We start from the raw sequence: 22491 nt of genomic DNA on the forward strand, positions 1-22491 counted from the left end.
TAGTCAGCTGCTGAAGTGATGGGAGAGTGACTCTACTCTCCACAGACTTGTGATTATGAAATTTGCAACCTAAAATGAATTATTCACACAAGAGCATCCATGGGTGTGTGCACTGAAATTTAAGAATTGGAAAGTCAGACAGCTTAATCTCCTACATTCAGTGCAACAAATGAATAGTCGAGCACCATTCATAGTCTACATGACTATTTTCAGGGTTGAAAACCCGCCAACAGCACACCCATCCCCAAACAAGATCCAACCCCCGTCACTATTTTATTCTGCCAAATTCATTCTGTCGAATAGATTAAAGGCTGCAAATGGTGGTTGACTCTCTGCCAAAGTGGCTAATGTAATGGACCGACTTGTCCTTTTGAAAGCCAAATATTTTCCTGCGTTTCACTGTTTCTATTCCAGGAAGCAGAGTGGTAAAAGGGAAACTAGGAGGTGTGAGCAGCAACAGGTGGGCGGACAAATAACAGACCTGTCCAAACTTAGTTTATGTGTCCTATTTGCCTTTAACTTACCCACTTGAAAGCCAGCCGTTGCTTCCGCAGTTTAGGTTAGGGTTCATTTAATTCTTACTAAATGTGTCGCCGGATATGTCTCTCTGTCATGTGTGGGTTTTTTTTGTTTGTTTTTTTTTCATCTCTTCCTCCCCATCTCATCCATCTCACCAGTCTAACCACTCTGTAGCCATTTTGTTACAGCAAAACTAGCAAAATGTAAGATACTGAAATTTAGAGTGAGGCATAGTGGCGACATTCATGCTTTGGTCTCCCCTCCAGCTAACTGGCTGATATATTGACGGGCCGAGCAGACAGACACCAGCATACAGAGAACAGCTGTAGGAGAAATCAATGGAAAACACCAGACAGGGACGGATGAATTGCTCCCTTTTTTCTTCATTCACTTATTCACTCAGGGGGCTTTATCTCTCTCTTTCTCTCTCTCTGTGCCTCAACGATTTTCTCTCTCTCTCTCTATGTTTGTGTTTGTTTCTCTTTTTTTTCTCTGAATCACCAGTTATCACATGCTGGAGTCATTCTCTTATCCTGTGTCTGACTGTTGATCCGCCCCTTTCAGTGTACATATATACACAACAAAGCTCTAACTAGTTTTCTCTCTGTCCATCTGTCTGTCCAATTTGTTGTTTTTCCGCTTCCTGTTTCCATATCACAGACGTATACAGTGGCTTACTGCCGTCATATTGACATTTGCTTTAATGTCTTTTTTCTCATCTTTTTCTCTTACTGTTTGTTTTTTTTTTCTTTCACATTTCTCCCCCTCTGTTTCTCCCTCTGTCCTCCCTTCTCTCTCTTTTTCTCTCCCCCTCTGTCTCTCCCTTCTCTCCATCTGTTAATGCTGTTATGGCAGTGAGTGGGTGTGTAGATAGAAAGAGAACGTGAGGGGGGATGATCTGCCACTTGTTACAAGCTGGGTAGAGGAGGGGCTGGATGGCGGCCGAGAAGGGGGAGGAGGGAGGCTGAAGGGGGTAGCGTTGTTATGGCGATGAGATCTTCTTTGTGTTAGTGGTTGCCAAGGCAACTTCAGGCGTACACTTGATACAGCCACCATCACCACCACCACCACCACCCCCCACCACCACCCCACAACCACATGACTGTAGGGAGAGCGCTTCACACATTGCACACTCAGACTTACGCACCCACACATCGAAACACACAAAAGCATGTGCACACACACATTTTTATTATGTCCACCTGCTCTTGACAGACAAAACCGCGTTTTATGTGACTGGTGGAGACAATGCATGATTCATTTTCAAGTCGTCCAAAAGACTGGGGCTGAACACGTGCTGATCAAGCTGGTGTAGTTCTGCTTTTGGTTCAGAATGCTCCCAAAAAACATCTTGCACAAGGACAACTACTCACCAGTGTTTATCCTGTTCTCTTGTTTTTTAAAATTACTTCAACACAAACATAGGGCGAGTGTATTCAGGTGATACACTAGTTGTATAATGTGTGTGTAGGTGGAGTTTCAGACCTGCCAAGTATTGTAACTTGAACCTTGAGTCTGAAAATGGGGAAAAATTTGGAACCGAAGCAAGAATGGCCCCACAACCACTGTATTCTTCAACTGTAATGTAGGGTACATAATAATGTAAAGAGTATAAACAAGAAGAGAAACAAGAAACACCAACAACAATATAAAAATGTAGATACAGAGCAAAATATTGACTTGAGCCAAGTGTAAAAAATAACAGGTAAATAGGTGGATTTGCACCTTTTCGCACACAAAATGACAAATCAGTGCCCCCCGCTTTGTTCGGGTCTATGTATAGATCTATTTAATTCTGTGTGTGTGTGTGTGTGTGTGTGTGTGTGTGTGTGTGTGTGCGTGCGCGTTTTTGTTGGTCTTTGTGCCTCCTTTCTGTGGTACCTGCAGTGATCTGACCCGGATAGTGAGTTTGACTTGGATCATAACAAATCATTTCAAGCAGTTTGGAATGTGTTCTCCTGGCAGGTGGTTATGTTGCAGATAATGGTGTTTTTGAGGGGGATTGTGTTGGATGAACAAAAAAGTGGAATTAGGCGAGGGTTAAAATGGGGTCGCTGAAATGATCATTCACAGAAATCATAATAACAACACTCTTTAAAGGTGCCTGGGAGTGTTATATGTTTCATTCTACATATTGCATAGACTCTACTTCCTGCAGACCATTTTCTAAAGATATGAAAGTGATAAATATATGTTAATACCTTTTAGGCAGCCATTGTTTGCAGCTAATATCACTGATGTGTGACAAATCAATTTTCTGCTCAGAGAGTTAATTAATCACACTGAACAGCATGTTACTTTTCATCAGGCCCCCATTTTCTTTGAGAGGTGACAGGCAGTGAGGGGAAGAGAGAGATAGGGAATGACACGCAGAAAGGTCTCCGTCCAGACGCTAACCGGGGATATTTTAGTTCATAGTAAGTGCTTTAACCCCGAGGCCACCAAGGCACCACAGGCCCGTTTTCACCCCAGTTCTGAATGACCATCTCTCTCGTACTGTGATTTCTGCCATTGCTAACTCCAGTGTTTGCCCAGGGCATACACCAATACACATGGCTTCACCAGTTGCTTTTTCTCCTCCTGCCAGCAAGGTTGAAACTCACAGGAGGAAAAACAGAAACTGAAAGAAGATAGAATGTAAAAGGTTAAGGTCACAGGAAGAGGTGGATGATCTATACACAGGAAAAAGAGAGAATGATTGAAAAAAAGATTTAATTTGGCCATGTGAAAGGATGCACTCTGTGAATTTTTCAGTAGTAAAAGAGAGAGGTTTAGGTTTGAATGGGAGTCATGGGGAATAGACACCAGGGAATAGATACAATGACTGATGACTAATGGGGTGGAAGGTTTAGTGATGTTAAAGGATGCTGCTGTATATGGACACATGACTCATTCATTTTCCCATGGAAGTCTCAGCCATATCCATATTTATCTGTTTTTTTGTTCTGAACTCGAAAAAAGACAAACACAAGAAAGACATTTGGGGTGAATCAAACTAAACTGCCACTTTTTTTCTTTTGCTTTTTTTCCTGTTCATTCTCCTCCTCTGCAAGGGACATCAGGGACATGGAGGTCAAAGGTCAGGGTCAGGTCCAGAGCTGTCATCTGGTTATAGAGGCTCTGAATTTCATTTGCCTTGCCATAAAAACATGTAAATATCATGCAGTTAACCAGATGCAATAGTCTGATATTTAATATTTCTGGCACCACACAGATTGGCCGGGCTGGCATGAACATAGAGTACAAGATGACACATGGGAGGAAAGCTGTATAAAAATATCTGATTTGAGTGCAATTTGGGAAGAAGCCTCAGTTCAGTCGTCATTCAAAGATAAATTGTTGCTCTATTTGCTGCTTTGATATGGCTGTTCAATCATATTAGCACTACCTATTGGTAAAATCCTTGAATAAGTAAACAAAAAGCAGCCACCCAAGGCAATCCAGTTTAAGAACTTGTAAAGTAAACATAATGCTAGCTGCCTGCTCAAGTTTTTTTTTTTTTGGCTCAACCTTATTGTGCTCCAGCAGTGAACATGAGACTTGTATCTGCTAACTACTGCTCTTTGGATGTTTACATGTTAGTCATAAACTGGTTAAGACACTGAAATGGAAAATGTATAGCCAATACACAACAGTCATTTGTTTTATGTTTGTCCTCTTGTTACAATCCACAACAACCAACTCCAAAGGACAGATCTATGTCTTGAGGTTAAGGAGATAAAGTAAGAAAGCAGACTTGGATGCAAAAGAGAAGATGAAGGGAGGGAGAGGAGTCATGAAGCTCTGGGAGCAATATGGAGGAGGAAGGTCTGTTCCTCTGAGACAGCTGAGGGGGCGAGGTATACAATAAATGACAGGGGGGGGGGGGGGGGGTGCTAGAGAAACCGAGAATAGTGTTGAACTCATGGGAGTGTATTACTACTGCTTTCACTGTATTCATGTAGAAAACAAGTTGAAATTGACACATTAAGGAAAGAAGAAGCTGAGGTCCTTATATGCACAAGACAAATCACACTGATGGAGAATGAAACATAAGTGTTTTGTTTTATTATCTTGTGATGTTAGTAAAGTTATACTTGTGTTTTACTATCTTCACTATGAACAGACAGCAATATTTTGGTATTTTTGAGAGAAGTCACATTGTGATCGTAGTAGCCAGAGGGATCTCTGGATGCACTGCCACAGGATGGGCTATACCCTGCAAGCACTTGGATGAGGTCGAAGCAAGAGATGAAGGGAGACTTACAGGTCAAAGAATTGACTCATTTCCTACTGCATTTGGCTGTGGCTGGTAGGTTTGTCTGCCAGTCTTGTTGGCAGGCAACCAAACATGGTTTGAAGTTTGCCTCTATCCTTAAAAATCAATTGAGTTGTTAAAAGTAAAGGTCTATAAGTTTGGCCCTGAGACATGACCTACAGATGCATAGTTACAGACAGGATGCAGATCAATGGACTGCTTTGAATGAAAATATTTAGAAAGAGTAGACCTTTTCTAAGTAGAGACAGTCAAACAAGGTAAAGGAGAAACTTGCATGTAAGCAGTGTTCTTTTTGGAGCACTCCCCAACAATTGGTTAGCTAAAGTATATTGTGTCCCTTTTTTAATATGCAAAGTTTGGTAAACCTCTTGATTTAAATTTTTACTACCCATACAATGGAGCAAGTTTGTTATTTTATGATGCAAGCTATCACATGCAGATGTGACATGGGAGCCACACAAGGGGAAAACCCACAACTTTTAATTTCCTCAATTGAACCATTGAGTTATTAGTGCCCTTCAGCACTGTTTAGCGCCAACTAGTAAAAAAAGTGGTTCAGTGAAAGGCAGCACTTGGACTTGTGACCTGTCAGAGTGTTGACTTGTGTATTTTTAGGTGTACATTTAGTTTAAAATAGTACATCTTGCATGAGTTGACAGTATTTAACATACTGTGTCCTCCTGATTGAGCAGCTAACCAACGCTTATTGGACGTCAGCGATCTTCTAAAATGTGGTTAGAAGATTAAATGAATATTGATACACAAATGGCCAGTAGGTACACACACATTATGTGAACAAACAGGTGATGTTTAATCAGGTAAAGCTATTTTTCAGAGTAATTTGAGCTGTCTGTTGTATGCGTAAGACATTTGTCTTTGTTCCAAATACTGTCTGTGTGTCAGTCTCCTATCAACTGTTACTCATTGTGCTCCCCTGGCACCCATTGCTGACAGAATTTGAATGGATCATCTTCCTGTTTCAGCTATTGTTTATTACCATTAACCATCCAGTATTCTGTGAAACCAGGAGATTATATGCCACTGTTTTTTGAAGAGACGTGTTTGATAGAGCCAGGGTTTTGCTTTGTTTTGATGGGTCAATGGTCAGAATGTACCTTGGTCTGCAGGGAAGTCATTACCTGTCGAGGACAGGTTTAGCTGGCATGTTTTGGGTTGTAACTCATTGGACAGTTATTGTCTCGTAGATTCTGTTTAAATAAGGCTAATATGTGGGCAGTTCAGGTACAGCAGCTGCCAAGAGTCTGAATGTGTGGTATATATGTGAGAGTTAACACATGCATACAAATAGAGTTGAAATGCAGAAGTTATTGTAATTCCTTACAACCACTTACTAGCCTGTTTTAGCTAATTCCTTATGAAGAGAGAGGAACTTATTGTAAAAATGTCCCTCTCAGATGCTGCATATGTTAGTGCAGCAGTAGCTGTGACAGTCCCATTGCCAGATCTGTGTTGAGTGATACTTTAAGAGAGCTTTCCACGGGGAGTAGAGTGTTAAACTCTGTCCATCTCCCCAGGTGACCGGGGAAAAGTGGTGTGTATGTGTGAGTTTCCCCCAGGCTCCCATCTTCACAGTCTAGATCTAATGGGCTCTGACAGGATGGTAATAAGGTAGCAATGGACACACACTGTGTGTGTGTGTGTGTGTGTGTGTGTGTGTGTGGCAGCAGTGAGCTATGTCCCTTCTGGCTAGTAACAGCCCAGTGTTAGAAAGCAGGTGTTTAGGACCCTGACCTCACTCTGTTTGTGTGTAAATTAGCACCCTGGCACACACATCCACAAAGGTCGGGATGCTCCTATAGACACACACAAGTGCTGCTCAAGGCCAGAATGCATACACACAGGCAAGGCAAACATACACCATGTTGACTGGGAAACCATACTGTACATGCTATACCAAAAAGTGTTTGGTGGAAACGCAGCTATACATAGCCCTTTCATTTCTCCCTAATGTACACAGTTCTAGTTCACTCTCAACTTGCCACTTTATTAGCCTTGATGCATATTCATACCCAGCAGTGTCCTTCCAGGCTATCTCCTCTCCGATGAATACTGTCTAGTGTCAACTGCTCAGCACTGAAATCATGACCAGCAATTAAACTCGATTACAGCTGCAGTTTAGACATTTCCAGGAAGCATCCTCTGCCTCACACAGGATGTTTTTCCTGTGTTTGATATGATGTTGTTACGATCGTTGCCAGCTTCTGTAACATCATCTGGAAAAATGATGCATGGATGTTTTATTACAGAATGAGACCGCCTACATCCAGACCAATTGCTGAAATACAAAAAACACCTTTAGTATTTTACACGCAAACTACCCTTGTGAATCAGCCAAGATGGGAAAGGTCACCTCGCCTCAGGGTTTCCCAGCCCCTGCCCAAGATGCTGGTGTCTTGGCCTGTTCTCATGGGCTCAGTTTGGCAAAGCCTGCAAAACAAAGTAGGGCAGGAAGTGGTTGCTCTGTATTAGCCTGGATAAGCAGCAGGAAATGGATGGATGGAGCTAGACTTTTAAACAGCATCGGACTGGTTACCCACTGACCCACAACATACAAATGCATAAACAAATAAATAATTGTTTGCATTGGGTGCTGGTATTTTTAACTTTTAATACCTAGTTGTGTTATGGTCAGAAGTACATTTAGGTTAGGCTGTTAATAGATTTCCATAGAACCATATCTTGTCACAGGATGATAAATTTAGGCTCCATGCTATTCTCTCCCGACTAATATCAGCATCTCTCACCTGTTATATTTGGATCACTCATAATCAGTGTATGAGCTCCTCTGGTCTAATGTAAAAGGCACATGGCATTCTAATGGGCCAGCACTTGAATAGGTTAGTATCTCAAATAATATGTTGGCACCAATAGAAATACATTCATTGGCACAATACATACACAAACTAAAAAGTGTGATTGATAAGCTATGGTCTTTACAGGGTCTGACCTAGATTTGTGGTCTGAGAGCACGTCATAGGCCAAATATGTTTGTAATACAAAAATCTAGAGGAGGGACAGGGATCAGGGTCAGCTCCTGAAAAGCTCTTCCGGTTCTGTGTATTGCTTAAGGAAACACACGAATTGGGCATGTGCCTGCTGTTGTGAGTCCTCGAATGTTGAATGTGAAAGCAGAGAGACATCAGATGTGCCATCTTGGTGGCTCAGGAACGTTAACAGTGTCCCAACAGCATCTGTGCATCCAAACAGTGCATGGAAACAGCTTGAGGCTGGCCGCAGTGGCACAGACAAGTCTGCTTGTCGAGTCGGAACGTAAACAAACCTCATTGACCGTTTGTAAAGAAACCTGACACTGGGATAAAGATGGGACACCTCAGTAATTCAGCAAAGTAATGTGTCGGTAGTTCAGACAAACTGATTATATGTAAAGGGAGTTGTTAGACTGTGGCTTCATTACACCATGTCCTAACAGATTTGGTGTCAATATAACTGTCATTACTATTTCATTTTTTCTCTCTTCTTATACATGAGTAGTAAAATATTTATAAGGAATAAACACATTGCTATGAGTGCTCCTATTAGGTTATTTGTTCATCCACTCAAATCTGTCTGGCTTCGGGCAGTCATTGTTTGATTATTGCTGTTTACTTTGATCATGTTTTATTAGTTTTTCAATTTGCAGTAGTGTATGTGTGATGACAGTGCTGGAGGCTGTTGCCACTGCTCACAGCGGCATTCGTGTGTACAAAGAAAACATTAATTTCCAATATGGGAAAATACTGTCTTTTCCCCTTCTCAGTTCATCTCTTAGCTCATGTCTCCCCTCCTGGTTACGCTCTGTCTCTCTCTGTTTTTCTTCACATCTTGCCTATACCATTGAGCGTGTCCTACTTTTTATCTCTTCACCTCTTGTCGCCTCTATCTGTCTGACTGTCTGTATCTTTCTCTCTCTCCAATGCTGGCTGTCACTCTGACTCACTGTCTGCCTTTTGTCCCTCTTTCCCTTTTCCGAAATCTTCTTTGGCTTCAATTATTGTTGTGAGCACTGTCTGCTCAGAGCAGATAATGGTAATGAGGATTTCAAAGCAATCGCAAAAATTGTATGAAATGTCATTATGTAAAAACAATGATGTTAATTTCTTCTCTCCTTCTGTTCTGTCTCCCCACAGCTCCACCACCCAGCAGATTCAACAGGAGAGTGTCAGGTAAGGTGTGTGTGTGTGTGTGTGTGTGTGTGTGTGTGTGTGTGTGTGTGTGTGTGTGTGTTCCCCTCACCAGCATGTCTGTGTGTATGTGCATATGTTTGACGTCATGTCCCTTGAGTGTAATCCACACTGGGGACGATGTTGCATACATCACTGCCCAAGTGGCTCAGTGTCTGCATTATTGTGTGTGTCATGCACGGTAAGTCCAAGCGGTAGACTTACTGATCTGTGTGTGACTGTCGTCGATGTTTTGATAATGAGTGTATTTGCGTATGTTGTGGATTTAAAACACAGCGTTAAGAAGCATCACTGCGGTGTGTTTTGGGTTTTGTGTGTCTGTGTTCTGTTTGTGTGTTGGCGTCTGTGGATGGTGCTCTTGTTTTCTCACGCTTCATCGTACCCGTCTAGTGTTTACACATGAGTAATCGAATGTCGTCAGCCGTCACAGCGCACTGCACTTTGATTAGGCTCTGGGTGTGTCTGCTGATGTTTATCTTTACTGCTGGCCTACTGTCATTGTTCAACCTGCTGTCTGTACCACAGCATCAGAAAGGTTTGTTGTGGACTGAGTGTTTCGTAGATGTAATATCTAGTTGTATCAGGTTCCTTGTTTTTATAATGTGGTAAACAAAGTGTCTTTGTTGGCAAAAATGTCATGTGGTACAAGTAGTAGACCTTCTTTGTAGTGGTAATGTTGTAAGACGTAATGATCCTTTGAGCCCTGACTATAAGTTGTGTTAAGACAACAACAAAGATGGAGTGAAAATGTGATGCTCCTCAAGTTTCCCAGAGGTTTTACTACAAAGGTCCTTTTTTCTGTTTGTAAGATGTACAAAGTAGTTTTCTGTTGCAGGTGTTTTGTGTGTGTGTGTGTGTGTGTGTGTGTGTGTGTGTGTGGTGGTTTCTTGGGAAGACACATTTTAACTTCTCCATGGGGAGGAGATCTGTACTTTGTCATATTTGCTGAAACTGTCACTATACCCACACAGAAGTACATGAGACAGATGATCTGTAAACATAATAACAATATTCCTCTGCCCTCTCAAATTACTTCTGGTAATTGGTGTTACCACATGTAAACCAAAAAAAAACAAACAAACAGAGCCAAGGAATCTCTAACCTAGCTGTAAATCACTGCTCATAAATATGGTCAAACTGTTATACTAGGCAGCACTGATCAAATATTAATCAAGATTCTGTAACCGCATTAACCATGTCTGGCCTCTATTGTTCTCAGAAACATATTTTTATGTACTGTTTAGTCGGGGTGTGACAGGACATCAGTATTGATCGACATATTGATTCAATGATTAATAATCCATTAATCATCGATGCAAAGTGAAAACAACGATAAACTTTGTCATCTTTAAGATGTGCCTTTTATTTTGAAATTTCCATGGCACCTCTGTGTCACCATTTCTGTGTAAGCGCAGCTCCTTCCTAAACATTCAAACAGTGCTAGCAGCCTCGTGCCAGGGAGATAATGGTGAGCAGCCAAAAAAAAGACAATGGGGATATTTACTGATGTCCTCTCATATTGATCGCAGGCCCCTCATTTGAATCAAATCGAAACTGTATCATGGCAGACTTGGTGATATCAGCGAATCTTAGATTGTTATAAAAGTATCAGTAAAATATTTTATCCCAATAAAACATGATTTATACCCCTGCTGTTTTGCTGTCAAATTAATTTTCTATCCCTTTACATTACATTTTTTTTAACACAAAAGGCATAAACATGCTGTGTGTGATGTGCCCTCCCTCCTGGACCTATTGAGTTTGGTGTGTAAGGATCTATAGATAACTGATAAAAATGTGCAGGACAAGATTTCACAGTGAAACCCTTAGCAGTAACATAGAGGCCCTTGTACATTATAATCCAATCAGACAGCCAGTTCTGTAAATCTTCAAAAGTCATTTTAAATGTGTGCAGACACTGTCAGAGGGGTGTTCATTCACTCAGCTTGCAGTGGTACTAGACTGGGTTTATTTAAACTTTTTGTTGGTTCATTTATGTAAATAAGGAGGTCAACATACTGAATATTACAGTAACACCACCACTAAGGAAAGCTTCCAAAGAATAATTAAATCATTGATTTTAAGTGCTACTTTCAACAAAAACTGAAGAGCAACTTGACATTAGGCTGAGATGCAATCTTTCTTTGCCCTTTCTGTTTGAAATGATCAAACCTGCTTTACTTCTGACCACAGCTAGTATCACTCCAGGTGTGTCAGAAGTGTGCTTTGTTGCACCTGTAACTACACCCAGCAGTAGCATCACAGGGTCATGGAGTAAACCTGTGCAACATTGCAGTAAGGTGAGAGGTTACACCTCTGGCAGTCAACATTTTCTCAGCTTTCAGTGAGTCAGTAGTAAAATCTGGGCTACATTCAGTTTTTCTGGTCACTATATACACAGTTGAGTGCAACAAGAGAACAATGTGCACATCACTGTTTTAGAGGCAGACTGACCTCTCAACCCAACCTCCAGTGACTTTTAAAAACCAACCAACACAGTTAATATATTTGGGTCATCCAAAGTAAATGTTGTATTATAGAAACTACATTTTCTATTAAGAAAACGACCAGTTAATGAACTTGTTTACCATGTGAAGTAGAGATTTCATTATAGAAAGGTTGCCTCTTGAATTGCATAAATTCAGTACTACGGTGCAGTTAGTTATTCTCCAGTGATCACAGATACATTCAGTTATATACCTTTACTTTGTTACTTTGCTAGTCATTCATGGTATAGAAATGTGTCCACATATTTTGGTCACAGTCAATTTGCTCCTCTCTAAAAGCATTCTAAGTAACGTAGAAAAGCAGCAACTGAATTTGTACATGAGGAAGATTAAGCAAAAGTGATTGCTCCCAAAAAAAGCAGGTGTTAGTAACAACTGTGAGTAGCTCCTGGAAATAAATCAATTTCACCTATTTATTATATCTTAAAACATCAGCCTGTTACTGCTCCAGCGGTGTCATGACCCAGTGGCACAGTTGAGATCCTGACCTGTGGTTGGAATTGGTACAGCTTCGGGTTTGTCAACACAACACTGGATGGTTGTTCAGATATTTCCAGGGGACTACTATGAAAAGAGTTCCTGAGCTGACTCGACAAAGGTTCAACTCTCAGTCAGCGATGACGGATGCCAGGAAGGTGGTTATCAACTTGCTCTTGTTAACAGAGGTTTTCTTCCTCAGGCTCTGTGTGTGTTCCCATAAAACAAGTTAAATGATGCCTTCAGCGTGTCATTTGACTCTTAAAATTGATCGATTGCCTGCCTCCTACTTCCACCTGTGAAGATTATAATGAAGTGTTACAGTAAAAAGCAACAGTGAAAATTACAAATTTTGTGAATTTACAAGTTAATATATTTATTTTACCACTTACCGTTTATTTCTAACATGACAGCTGCACATTCTGCAGCTCTTAAACTTTAAACTTAATGTGGCAGATTGAAATCTTATATTTAAGAACTGCATTATTAGCAGCTCTGCTCTGATCTAGCCAGGTTAGTCGAGAGCTACCTTTGCTACACGGAAAACCCTGCCTTTAGGCTCAACATTCCTCGCTAAGCCATTAATCTCACTTGGTATTGCAGCTCTCAGGTCCTTTTCAGGTCCTCTGTTTTTATAGGTGATCTAAATGTTGTGTTTAGCTAAGCTTTGATGGGGTTTGAGATGGAACATGGGACTTAATTAATCTGTTTTCACAGCCCTCATCTCAAAGTGCACAGAGACATGGAAGGAAGGAGGAAGGCATCAGTGTATTAGGAATCAGTGTTTTCTCACATAAGAAACATAAGGCCACAGTCACATCTACAATTTGTTTTCTTTGGCCCGAAAACACAGTGGAAATGATGACTTGAATACATATTTGATTTAGATTTGATCACACTGCCCTGTGACAAGTGAACTTGTAAACAAAACACACATAGACTCACAAGTAGCGTGTTTGTTGGCTGGTGTTTTGGTATCCTGTCATCCTGCCAGGGATAGATGGAGGTTTTGGCAGCGTTGGGGAAACAAAACACAGCTGATTCCTGCAGCTAAGCATGATGGACCTGCCTGCACTCTCTGCCTTATCTTATTTTTAATGAAGAACACACAGAGCTGATTATTTATTCTAACATCTGTGTCTTAATACCCATAAAGCCCATGTGTTTTGGGTCATATTGTGTCGTTGGCTCAGATTATGTTCTCACACTTAATTGGCTTCATCACATTCTCGTCAGCAGAGCACTGAGGCTCCCATTTTAACTGCTTTTTATTTGGTCCATTGTATTTACCTGCCCGATTAAGCTGCACTGAAGGAGTTAACACGTTAACGCTCGAGAGGTCACACTGCTCCAAACACGACTGGTATGAACACTGAGAGATAAGACATTAACACTCGTGATCGCACAAACACTCCCGCAGACTTCCATGTGTTTTGTGGTAAATGTCATGTGAGAAGTGGAGTGTGTCTCAGAGTTGGAGGAAACACAGATCCGTAGTGACAATTTGAAAATGACCTTGTCAGTGTTTGTCATCTAGTGTGGTAAAACATGTCGCTGCGCGAGTGTCATTTCCTCACTTCTGGGCTCCTTCTGTGTCCTGCAGTAATGATGTCCTCTCTTGCCTTCTCCTGCAGGCCCTCGTCTCATTTTGTGTTATACAATATCTTCCTCTCTGTGTGTGTGTGTGTGTGTGTGTGTGTGTGTGTGTGTGTGTGTGTGTGTGTGTGTGTGTGTGTGTGTGTGTGCGCGCGCGCGCACGCTTGTGTAACATCTTACCTTTCCCTGTACTCTGCGTGTGAACATCTGAGTAGAGATCAAAATGAGGTGGATACAGTGCCTGTGACTGCATCATTGTGGATTCTTTGCTCATCTGCTTGTGTGTGTTTTTCTGTTTGTGTGTGTTTAAAACATTAAAACACGTTCTTATGTCCACATTGTGTCAAGATGAGCTTAAACTGTGAGACACAAATCCATTCTCACTGGGGCTGGGTTATATTTTATATGGATCCAACTGGGAGTAGTATTTCCATCACTGCTGATCAGAGCTGAAGCAGATAAATACCTGTGGCTACTGCAGAGTCATTTGACCCTGGATGCCTGAATGCCTGTTGTAACCTTTCCCTTTTAATACAAAGCCAGGTGTTAGTGGGTGTTGCTGGGGTTTTGGCCAGTGGGAGATGAATATCTGTTGTGTGGACTCTGCAGACGTTGTATTTAGATCAGAGTAGAATCACAATATGCATAAATTACTTTGCACCTCTGCTAATGTATTCAGTATTTACAATTGTTTAGTTGGAACATAACAATATAAATATTCTGTGATTATTTACAAAAGAATTTACACCTAGATGTTAGTGTGGCTCAACGTGTGTGAACGTGTCTATAGAATACTTTACTTACATGTTAATGCAACGTTTAAAGTGGACATGTCTTCCCTCCAGTGTGTGCGGAGGCATTTAACCCAGATGACGAAGATGAAGACTCGGAGCCCAGAGTGGTCCACCCAAAAACAGATGAACAGCGCTGCAGACTGCAGGAGGCCTGCCGAGATATCCTACTCTTCAAAACACTAGATCAGGTAAAACTTACAAACATACACAGGTCGACACGAGTCGCTTACAGCTTCAGTAACTTCTTGTTCCCTGCATGAAAACATCTGTATTCAGTATGCTTTTCCACTTTGCTTTTTACTTTAGTTGATCACCTGTATGTAGATCCACACATTAAGTCATATCAACAATTATTAACCTTCCATTCAGTGACCAGGGAAATGCAAATAACTGTATGATGTAATGCAATACAGTAAGTGCTATTCCTGTTATAACTGTTGTTCCATCCCATCAGCTTTATGTTTAAGGGTATTTAGTGAAGATATTGTAACTTAAATAGGCTGCAGTTTCACAAAACTTGCTTCATATTTCAGACTGCACTTTGGAGTTAACCCTGTCACTATGAGGTGCTGGTAAACAAAACCTTGCTCAGTTATCTAAGAGCTGCAGCATTTATTTTGTAACAACCTGTAGATCACACTGAACTTTCACTGTTATATTCATGGTACTGCTAAACTGATTAGCATACCCGGCTCCCTGCTCTCTATTGCTCATACTCGCCACACAGACACACACAGAATGCTCAGTGCACTACACTACTCTGCTATTTTTGACAGTATTTACATTTAGCTTATTTTTTGTCATGTATCATGTTGTCTGAAGTCATGAGAGACATTTTTTCTGTGCCATTTTTTCTTATCTGCAGCTGCCCAGCTGCGTTTTCTCCTGTATTTATTTATTTTTTTATCTGAGTTAGACTGGATACGCATTATTATATCGCCTAAAACGGCAAGATGTCAGCTTGACAAATAAAAGAACACAACCAGTCAAACTCTGACTGTATAAAAAATGTAGTACAATAAAACAGCATCATGAACTACAGCTGCAACAGCAAGGAAGAATTCTACATGACATAAAAGTTGTATTTATAGCAGAACTGTTGCACTGGATTGACTTACAATATACAGGGGCCTCCCTTCCAATCACTCAGTGTATAACGTTACTTTACTCTCCTCAGGAAACACACTTAACAGTGACTGCTCTTAGGGCAGGTCAGATTGATACACAAACATCGAAAGACAGAAACATAATTCATTACATAATTTACAGAGAAAAGGGAAGTGCTTGTGTAGCATATTTGCACATGTACATTGCATTATAAACCAATACAGTCTCTACTGATCTGCTTGTCTTATTGCCCAAAAACCCGGTCATAGAAGCCCATGTTGTGATGTTCCTATAATGTGCTTTATTTTTGTTGACATAGTAAAACCACTCAGCTTAAACCCTCCTATATTTGGACATGAGTTGATTGTCTCGCCTATTTTCTGGAAAGCAATCCCAAAAATCATGTCTGTGATGTCACTATACTCTGCTTATCCACGTTTGTTTTGGCTGAAATTAATTTGATATTTATTTCTGTTTCCATTGTTGAATCATGTAGCCCTTGGCGTCTACTTTGATAAATCTGTGAAATTATGATGGACTCAATCCCCAGAGACGACAATGTTTTTCTGAAATTGCATATCCGGTTGCAACATGGAGGACGTGTCATGATAAGAAGAAAATGTCCCCCCTTTTTTTCTTTTTTTTTTTCATGTACTTTCTCACACAGTTTTCCTACTGGGGTAATTAGCTTTCATCTTGTGTGGGAGCAGCACTCACATGAGCTGGATGCCATTTTGAGCTGCTGACTGAACTCCACATCCACATGTCTGCTGCTGGGTCTGATATCCTTCCTCTCATCCCCCACACAGGAGCAGTTCTCAGAGGTGCTGGACGCCATGTTTGAGTTACGGGTTCAGCCCCAGGAGCACGTCATCGACCAGGGCGATGATGGAGACAACTTCTACGTCATAGAGAGGTAGGAGGCAGACACTTGGGCTGGAACATGAAAGTACAGCCTCTAAAAATACTATACAGTTGAATCTGATGGTGTTAGTAATTAAAAGTAATTGTTTGTTAAAGGCAGTTTTAATTACAGGACTGTTGTATTTGAATACAATAAAGCCTTTTACAGGACAGGTTTTGTTGCCTGGGCTGGAAAATAATGTTAAAGGTAAAATTCGCCACCTATATGTGGATGTCCAGTCAGTGTTGATGGTAAATGTCGTCAGCTGAAGCAGTAAATTCTTCAGTGTGTGATATATTGACAGAGAAAGCTGAGTTTGCAGCTGCAAAATTGATTGTTCTTCCTGCATCCAGTGCCGTCATTTAATGTGGCAGTGACACAGTTGGAAGCAAGGAAGAACTACAAGCTATGTTAGCTTGAACTTGGACTAGCTTGGCATGCTCCAGTTGCTGCTCAAAAACAGAACCTCCTTATTCTCTTCACTTATATTGCAAACTAGCTACATTTCCAGTGGTAAAAATGGCGTCCCAAAGTGTAAAGATGTTATATTTCGGCTGACCTGGATATTCAGCCTTGTTTATGCAACCCATTGTACACGGCCAAAAAAACTGCAGCATCGAGAGGCCGAAGCTGCGGCTGCATGAGCCATGAAAGAGGATATGGCCGGCAGCTGGGACTCTACAGAACCTGAGCTGCAGAGAGCAAAAAACGACTGGTGGTGCCTTCGCTCAAATTGCCCTCTAATACCAAAAGAAACTGAATCATTCTGCTGCACTCAACTTCAGCGTGGGTGTTTTGTTTTTTTTTTGTTGGATGCTGTCGCTGACGCCGACCCCGAGAGCCTGCCCAGTGCATCCTGGTACAGGTAGGTACTGCGGGCATGGCTCCGTGAGCAGGAGAAGTCAGCTTTCTTGGTCAAATAACATGCACTGAGGAATTAATTGCTTTAATTGACTACATTTACCATCAGCACTGATTGGACAGCCACATAAGGGTGGCCAGTTTTTACTATGAGTTGCAGGAACATTGAAATGGGTCTCTCTATCTTACTTAATGTGATCAACAACACATTTTGACCTGAAACCTCTAATTATGCATCAGGCTGCAGGCGGTTGTGTAAATTACTACAATAACATTCTCAGGTCCTTGTTTTGCTGAAAGGTGAAATGAAAACATTTGCAGGTTTGAATGTTGAATGTATTCTGTTTAAATAATGGAGGCAACTTTGATAAGCTTCCACAATAATCCCTGAGAATTCACAGCACTGAGAGGAATTAACATTTCTTTGTCCACCAGCAGCAGCAGTCATTTACATTACTTTACCAACTGAGGTGATTGCTTAGCATAGAAAAAGACCTCAAGATGGTGGGATTTTACCTGCCACCAAAGAGAGAACAGACCAGTTGTTGGCTGTCGGCTGCTCATTGTTAATTCCACCCTGGCCTCTGTTCATTCTTGGCATAGCACATATCAGCTCAGCACAGTGGTTTAGTTCCACTTGTTGCGTGCTATCGTTCAATCTGCATACACACTTTCTAACAGCATGCTGCCTGTACAAGAGATGTGCGATGACCTTTCAGAGCAGCACGCCTGCCTGGTCATATACTATCCCAGGATTTTCCCTGGCCTGTAAAAGGCGTGGGTGGTAGCTAATGTCATCAGCAGGGTGGGGTGTGAGCATGGACACACACGGAGATGGAGGGATAAACAGAAAGGGGAAAGAAAAGCAGGAAAGAAAACAGGACAGAGTAACACATTGTTTAAATAAAGTTTCCTATTCTTATTACCCACTCCAACCATATGTATACATTTTCTCTGCACTCCTGTTGTTGCTGTATCATAATGTTCGCCATCAACTTAAACAGACTTGGGAGTCTGCTTTCAACCGACTACCCTCCAAGGATCTAGCTGGCCTGTGTGCTACTATACGGGGCACCCTCCACAAAGAAAAGCTAAATAGTCTCTCTCTGGAGCCTTGAAGACAGGAAGTTGACAGGAAATGGTTCAGAAACCCTCAGAGACAAGGAGTAAATATATAATGGGAGGGGTGACGTGTACAACGTGAAAAGGGTTGTCATGGCACTCGAATGTGCTGAATTATGTGTGAATCAGCTGTAACTTAGCCACACATGTTCGATTGTATAACATATCATCACGTGTCATGTTGCATCTTTTATCTTAAGATGTTAAAAGTCACTAAAGGCACTGCACAAAAATTAGGCAGGGAAAACCCTTATTATTCATACACATCCAGTGCAGAACGGAACATCCATGTGTTGTCTGGTTACAGTGGTATATTTCAGAATGTATTCAATATATTGACTGATTAATCAATGACTGACTTTTAAAACAGTCTTTGTCTTTTTCTCCTACATCTGTCTGTCAAAGGTCAAGCAAATGTATTATTATAGTTTATGTATGTTCACAGCTTACACACGAATTAGCAGCACATTTTAAACAGCGTCTCGATCGTCTTGCTTTAACTGCGCTCGGGTAGGCGACGACACAAGTGATCATCGTCCCCATCATCACGGTAATCCAGTCAAACTGAGTTAATACTAATACACCAGCGACAAGGGTTTTAGCCCCGCCACACAGCCAATGGGAGGACAGACTATCTTACAAAATGACTGGTTAATCCTACCGAGCAACAACGCTGCAAATTACCTTCCCCAGGTTTAATCCTCATACAGAGGGAGGGAGGGAGGGAGGGAGGGAGGGGGAGACAGTGCTGCTCTCCTGTATTACTGTCCATCAGAAACATATACAACCATGGCAAATATTTGTTGATGCTGTATATGGCAACAATGTATGACAACAGTCCACAGTTCAGCCCTTGCAAATGTATGAAAACATCTACTTTAATGGAAATATACGCACAATTATACACACTAGCGCACACACACAAACACAGTCAATGCCTTGCTCAGCCAGTGTGCCAAACTAATGCAGGGTCCTGCCCAGAGGCTACACATAATCTGTAATTAGATGTCTATTTAAACCAGTCAGCAGGTCGATAGACAAAACGCTGTTCACCTCTTTTGGCTCAATTAAATAAATCAAAGTCATTCTCAAAACTTCTGGATTTATGTCGGGGGTTTTTTGTCAGTCTCCATTTGCTGTTTTTTATTTTTGTCCGTTTCTCTAACTCCCTCTCTCTGTCTTTTCTGTCTTTCTTCAGGGGAGTATTTGACATAATGGTATCAGGAACAACGGTGGGTCAGTATAACAATAAGGGCAGCTTCGGAGAGCTGGCACTCATGTACAACACGCCACGTGCCGCCACCATCATCGCCACCCAGGAGGGGGCACTATGGGGACTGGTAAGAACAGACAAATAGACGAACACACAGCATTTGCAGGTTTTACAGGATGGATACTGTAACTGATGATGATTATAAAAACTGTAGGAATGCCCCATCAAATGTCAAACCGCTGCCTAATAGCCTGTCACCTTACGTAAATCCTAAAAGTTCAGTTTCAAACTGTTTCTCCTTCTAGTTGTCTTCTTTGAACTACACTGTGAGCAGGTTAGGTGCAGCTTCTGTTACAGTACACTGAGCTTTGCTGCTCAGACATGTTAAGAATGGAGTCCTGTTATCTATGAATGGAGCCGGGCTCTGCGCTGATGGTTCATGCTGCTGCAGCTCCTCCCTGTGGCAGAGCACAGGAGCCACACTGTCAGAGAGAATGTGCCTTTAGCATGTTAGTTTACTCATGTTTGTTTTTCCCAGGACCGTGCAACATTTCGTAGGCTCATTGTGAAGAACAATGCCAAGAAGAGGAGGATGTACGAGAGTTTCATTGAGTCTGTGCCCTTACTCAAATCACTGGAGGTGAGTGCGGTGGTTATAGGCCGGTTTGAAAATACTCTCACTGGCTTCAACTGTTTTTGGCTCCCTCCCTCCTCCCTCTCTTTCACGGCTCTTTTTCAGAGTCGCACTTCACAACAGCATCACCTGTGAAGCTAGCCAGTCAGCTAACAGCTAAACACAAGCCATTTTTTGATGGAGATGGAAAAAGTTCTGTTCTGTTCTGTTCTCAACTGTGTTTTGTTCAGATCATATCTAAAAATGTACTTTCTTAGACACACAATCCACTTCTACAACACATCCTCACTTTATACATTCACGCTTAAAATGTAAATAACCCAGAAGTAGGCTGAATGATGCAGACAAACGTGAGCACAGTAGAGATGATGAAGGGATTGAGAAAGAAAAGTCTGATGAAAAAGAATTTTAGCTGTAATCTGCCAGCATAGTCAATGAAACCATTCTCTCTGCTCCCACGGTGTCTCTCATTATTTCTCTTCGCCTGGCTGCCCTGTCCTCCCCCCTCTTTCCTGTGCAGGCAACAGAGAGGATGAAAATAGTGGATGTATTAGGAGCGAAGCAGTTTCCAGAGGGTGAGCGTATCATCACACAGGTACGACATGGATACAGCTTATGTGGTTTCATACAGCAATGAAATGTCAAAGATTTCAACACACAAATACACCACATGATGTAAGTTGTCTGTTTCCTTCCTCCTCAGGGAGACAAGGCTGACTGCTTTTATATAGTAGAATCTGGGGAGGTCAAGATCATGATGAAGAGTAAAGTAAGATACTCCACACCTTCCTCATTTCTCTATTTCACCACTCTGCATTTTGATTTAAAGGAGACCTATTGTATGTTTCCTTATTTTGTGTCACATAAATTTGTCCGATGTTTTTATTAATGAAGTAAATGTATGTAAAAGTATTACGAGTGAGCAAAAACAACTCATGCCTCAGACTGTTCCGAATTATCCGACAGTTTTTTCTACTTTAGAGACAAGTTCACATCAGAATCATGACAGATCTTTATATCTTTATATGGTCATCTGCTCCGGGCACGTTATTGCAAGTGTTTATGTTACATACACTGCTACATGTAGCTACAAGCTAACATCAGGGAGAAATTTAATCTCGGTTGCTGTTATTGTTCATTTCCTCCTGATTTCACATCAGATTCCTGCTGGAACATGTCAGTTTGTAAAGATTTTGGTTGACGGGCTTTTACTGGTGATTTTTCACAGCAGAAATTGCCACTGTACTCTGTTCCAGTCATTCCCCTGGCTGCAATGACAGCGTAGAGACACTGAGGAAGTGGAAGACCTGGAAATACTGACCAATCAGAGCAGACATGGCTTTTTTGGTGGGGCGGGGGTGTAACACACAGGTTCCAGAACAGAGTGTTTCAGACATTTGGTGAATACAGGTGCTCCAGCGCAGACAGGAAGAGGAAAATAACGTGTTTTTTAAAAAAAAAAAAAATATTAAAGCATGTAAACATGTTGTAGTACAAACCCAAAATACAAGTATGAACCTAAAAATGAGCATAACAGGACCATTTAAAGGATTTCACTGTGAGGGTGAATTTATTCCACCATTCACCCCTTACAGACTCTGTAGGTAAATACATTTCCCCTCCAGTTCTACTCTGAGGCTGACGAATATTCTAAAAATGTTTTTAGTGGTACAGGAATATGCACCGATGTATGAAAGCTGATTATATTCCCCCACCAGGTAGTTTCTGTGCAGAACATTCTGACAGTGACAACCCACGCTCCCCTGTAAAGACCACCAGAGCACAAAAGTGCTTCCTGGTCTTGCCTAGCAACAGGGGGAATCACAATTGTCTGCTCAGTACTGAGTGCTTCTCGCTGGGGGGAGAATGGAAAAAAAAAAAAAAGAGGCGCTCAATGGTTCCTAACCTTTAATCCTCTCCTCTCCTCCCTGCAGACGAAGGCGGACCATGCAGACAATGCGGAGGTGGAGATAACGCGCTGTAGCAGGGGTCAGTACTTTGGGGAGCTGGCCTTGGTCACTAACAAGCCCCGGGCCGCCTCAGCCTACGCAGTGGGCAATGTCAAGTGTGTGGGTAAGATGAAATACACTCCGACACTCGTTTAACGCATTTGTCAGCGTCAGTGCTAATGCTGGTTTCAAGAAAAACAATAATGAATTCAGATGTGTGTATGAAGCAGCTTTGTTTCAAAATAATACCCACCAACACTGGGGAATGTGATGCCTGTATCTAAAGCACCTATGTGAACATTTATGTTATTATAATCACATTGTTCTGTGACACAAGTTTTTGTTCTG

The 22491-nt window shown here is 41.6% G+C and overlaps 1 protein-coding gene across 2 annotated transcripts in view; it reads left to right on the forward strand.

Moving 5' to 3' along the window:
* The window catches only part of prkar2aa (protein kinase, cAMP-dependent, regulatory, type II, alpha A), a 49333-nt gene that overhangs the window by 23896 nt on the left and 2946 nt on the right, over nucleotides 1-22491 (forward strand). For both annotated transcript variants that reach the window (XM_049580131.1, XM_049580130.1), the window contains exons 3-10: nucleotides 8926-8961; nucleotides 14405-14541; nucleotides 16270-16376; nucleotides 19546-19687; nucleotides 20099-20200; nucleotides 20715-20789; nucleotides 20898-20963; nucleotides 22129-22267. In XM_049580131.1, coding sequence (XP_049436088.1) covers nucleotides 8926-8961; nucleotides 14405-14541; nucleotides 16270-16376; nucleotides 19546-19687; nucleotides 20099-20200; nucleotides 20715-20789; nucleotides 20898-20963; nucleotides 22129-22267 — 804 coding nt within the window. The remainder of the gene's footprint in view (nucleotides 1-8925; nucleotides 8962-14404; nucleotides 14542-16269; nucleotides 16377-19545; nucleotides 19688-20098; nucleotides 20201-20714; nucleotides 20790-20897; nucleotides 20964-22128; nucleotides 22268-22491) is intronic.

The sequence above is a fragment of the Epinephelus fuscoguttatus genome, linkage group LG7 (genome assembly GCF_011397635.1).
Source record: "Epinephelus fuscoguttatus linkage group LG7, E.fuscoguttatus.final_Chr_v1".
NCBI lineage: Eukaryota > Metazoa > Chordata > Actinopteri > Perciformes > Serranidae > Epinephelus > Epinephelus fuscoguttatus.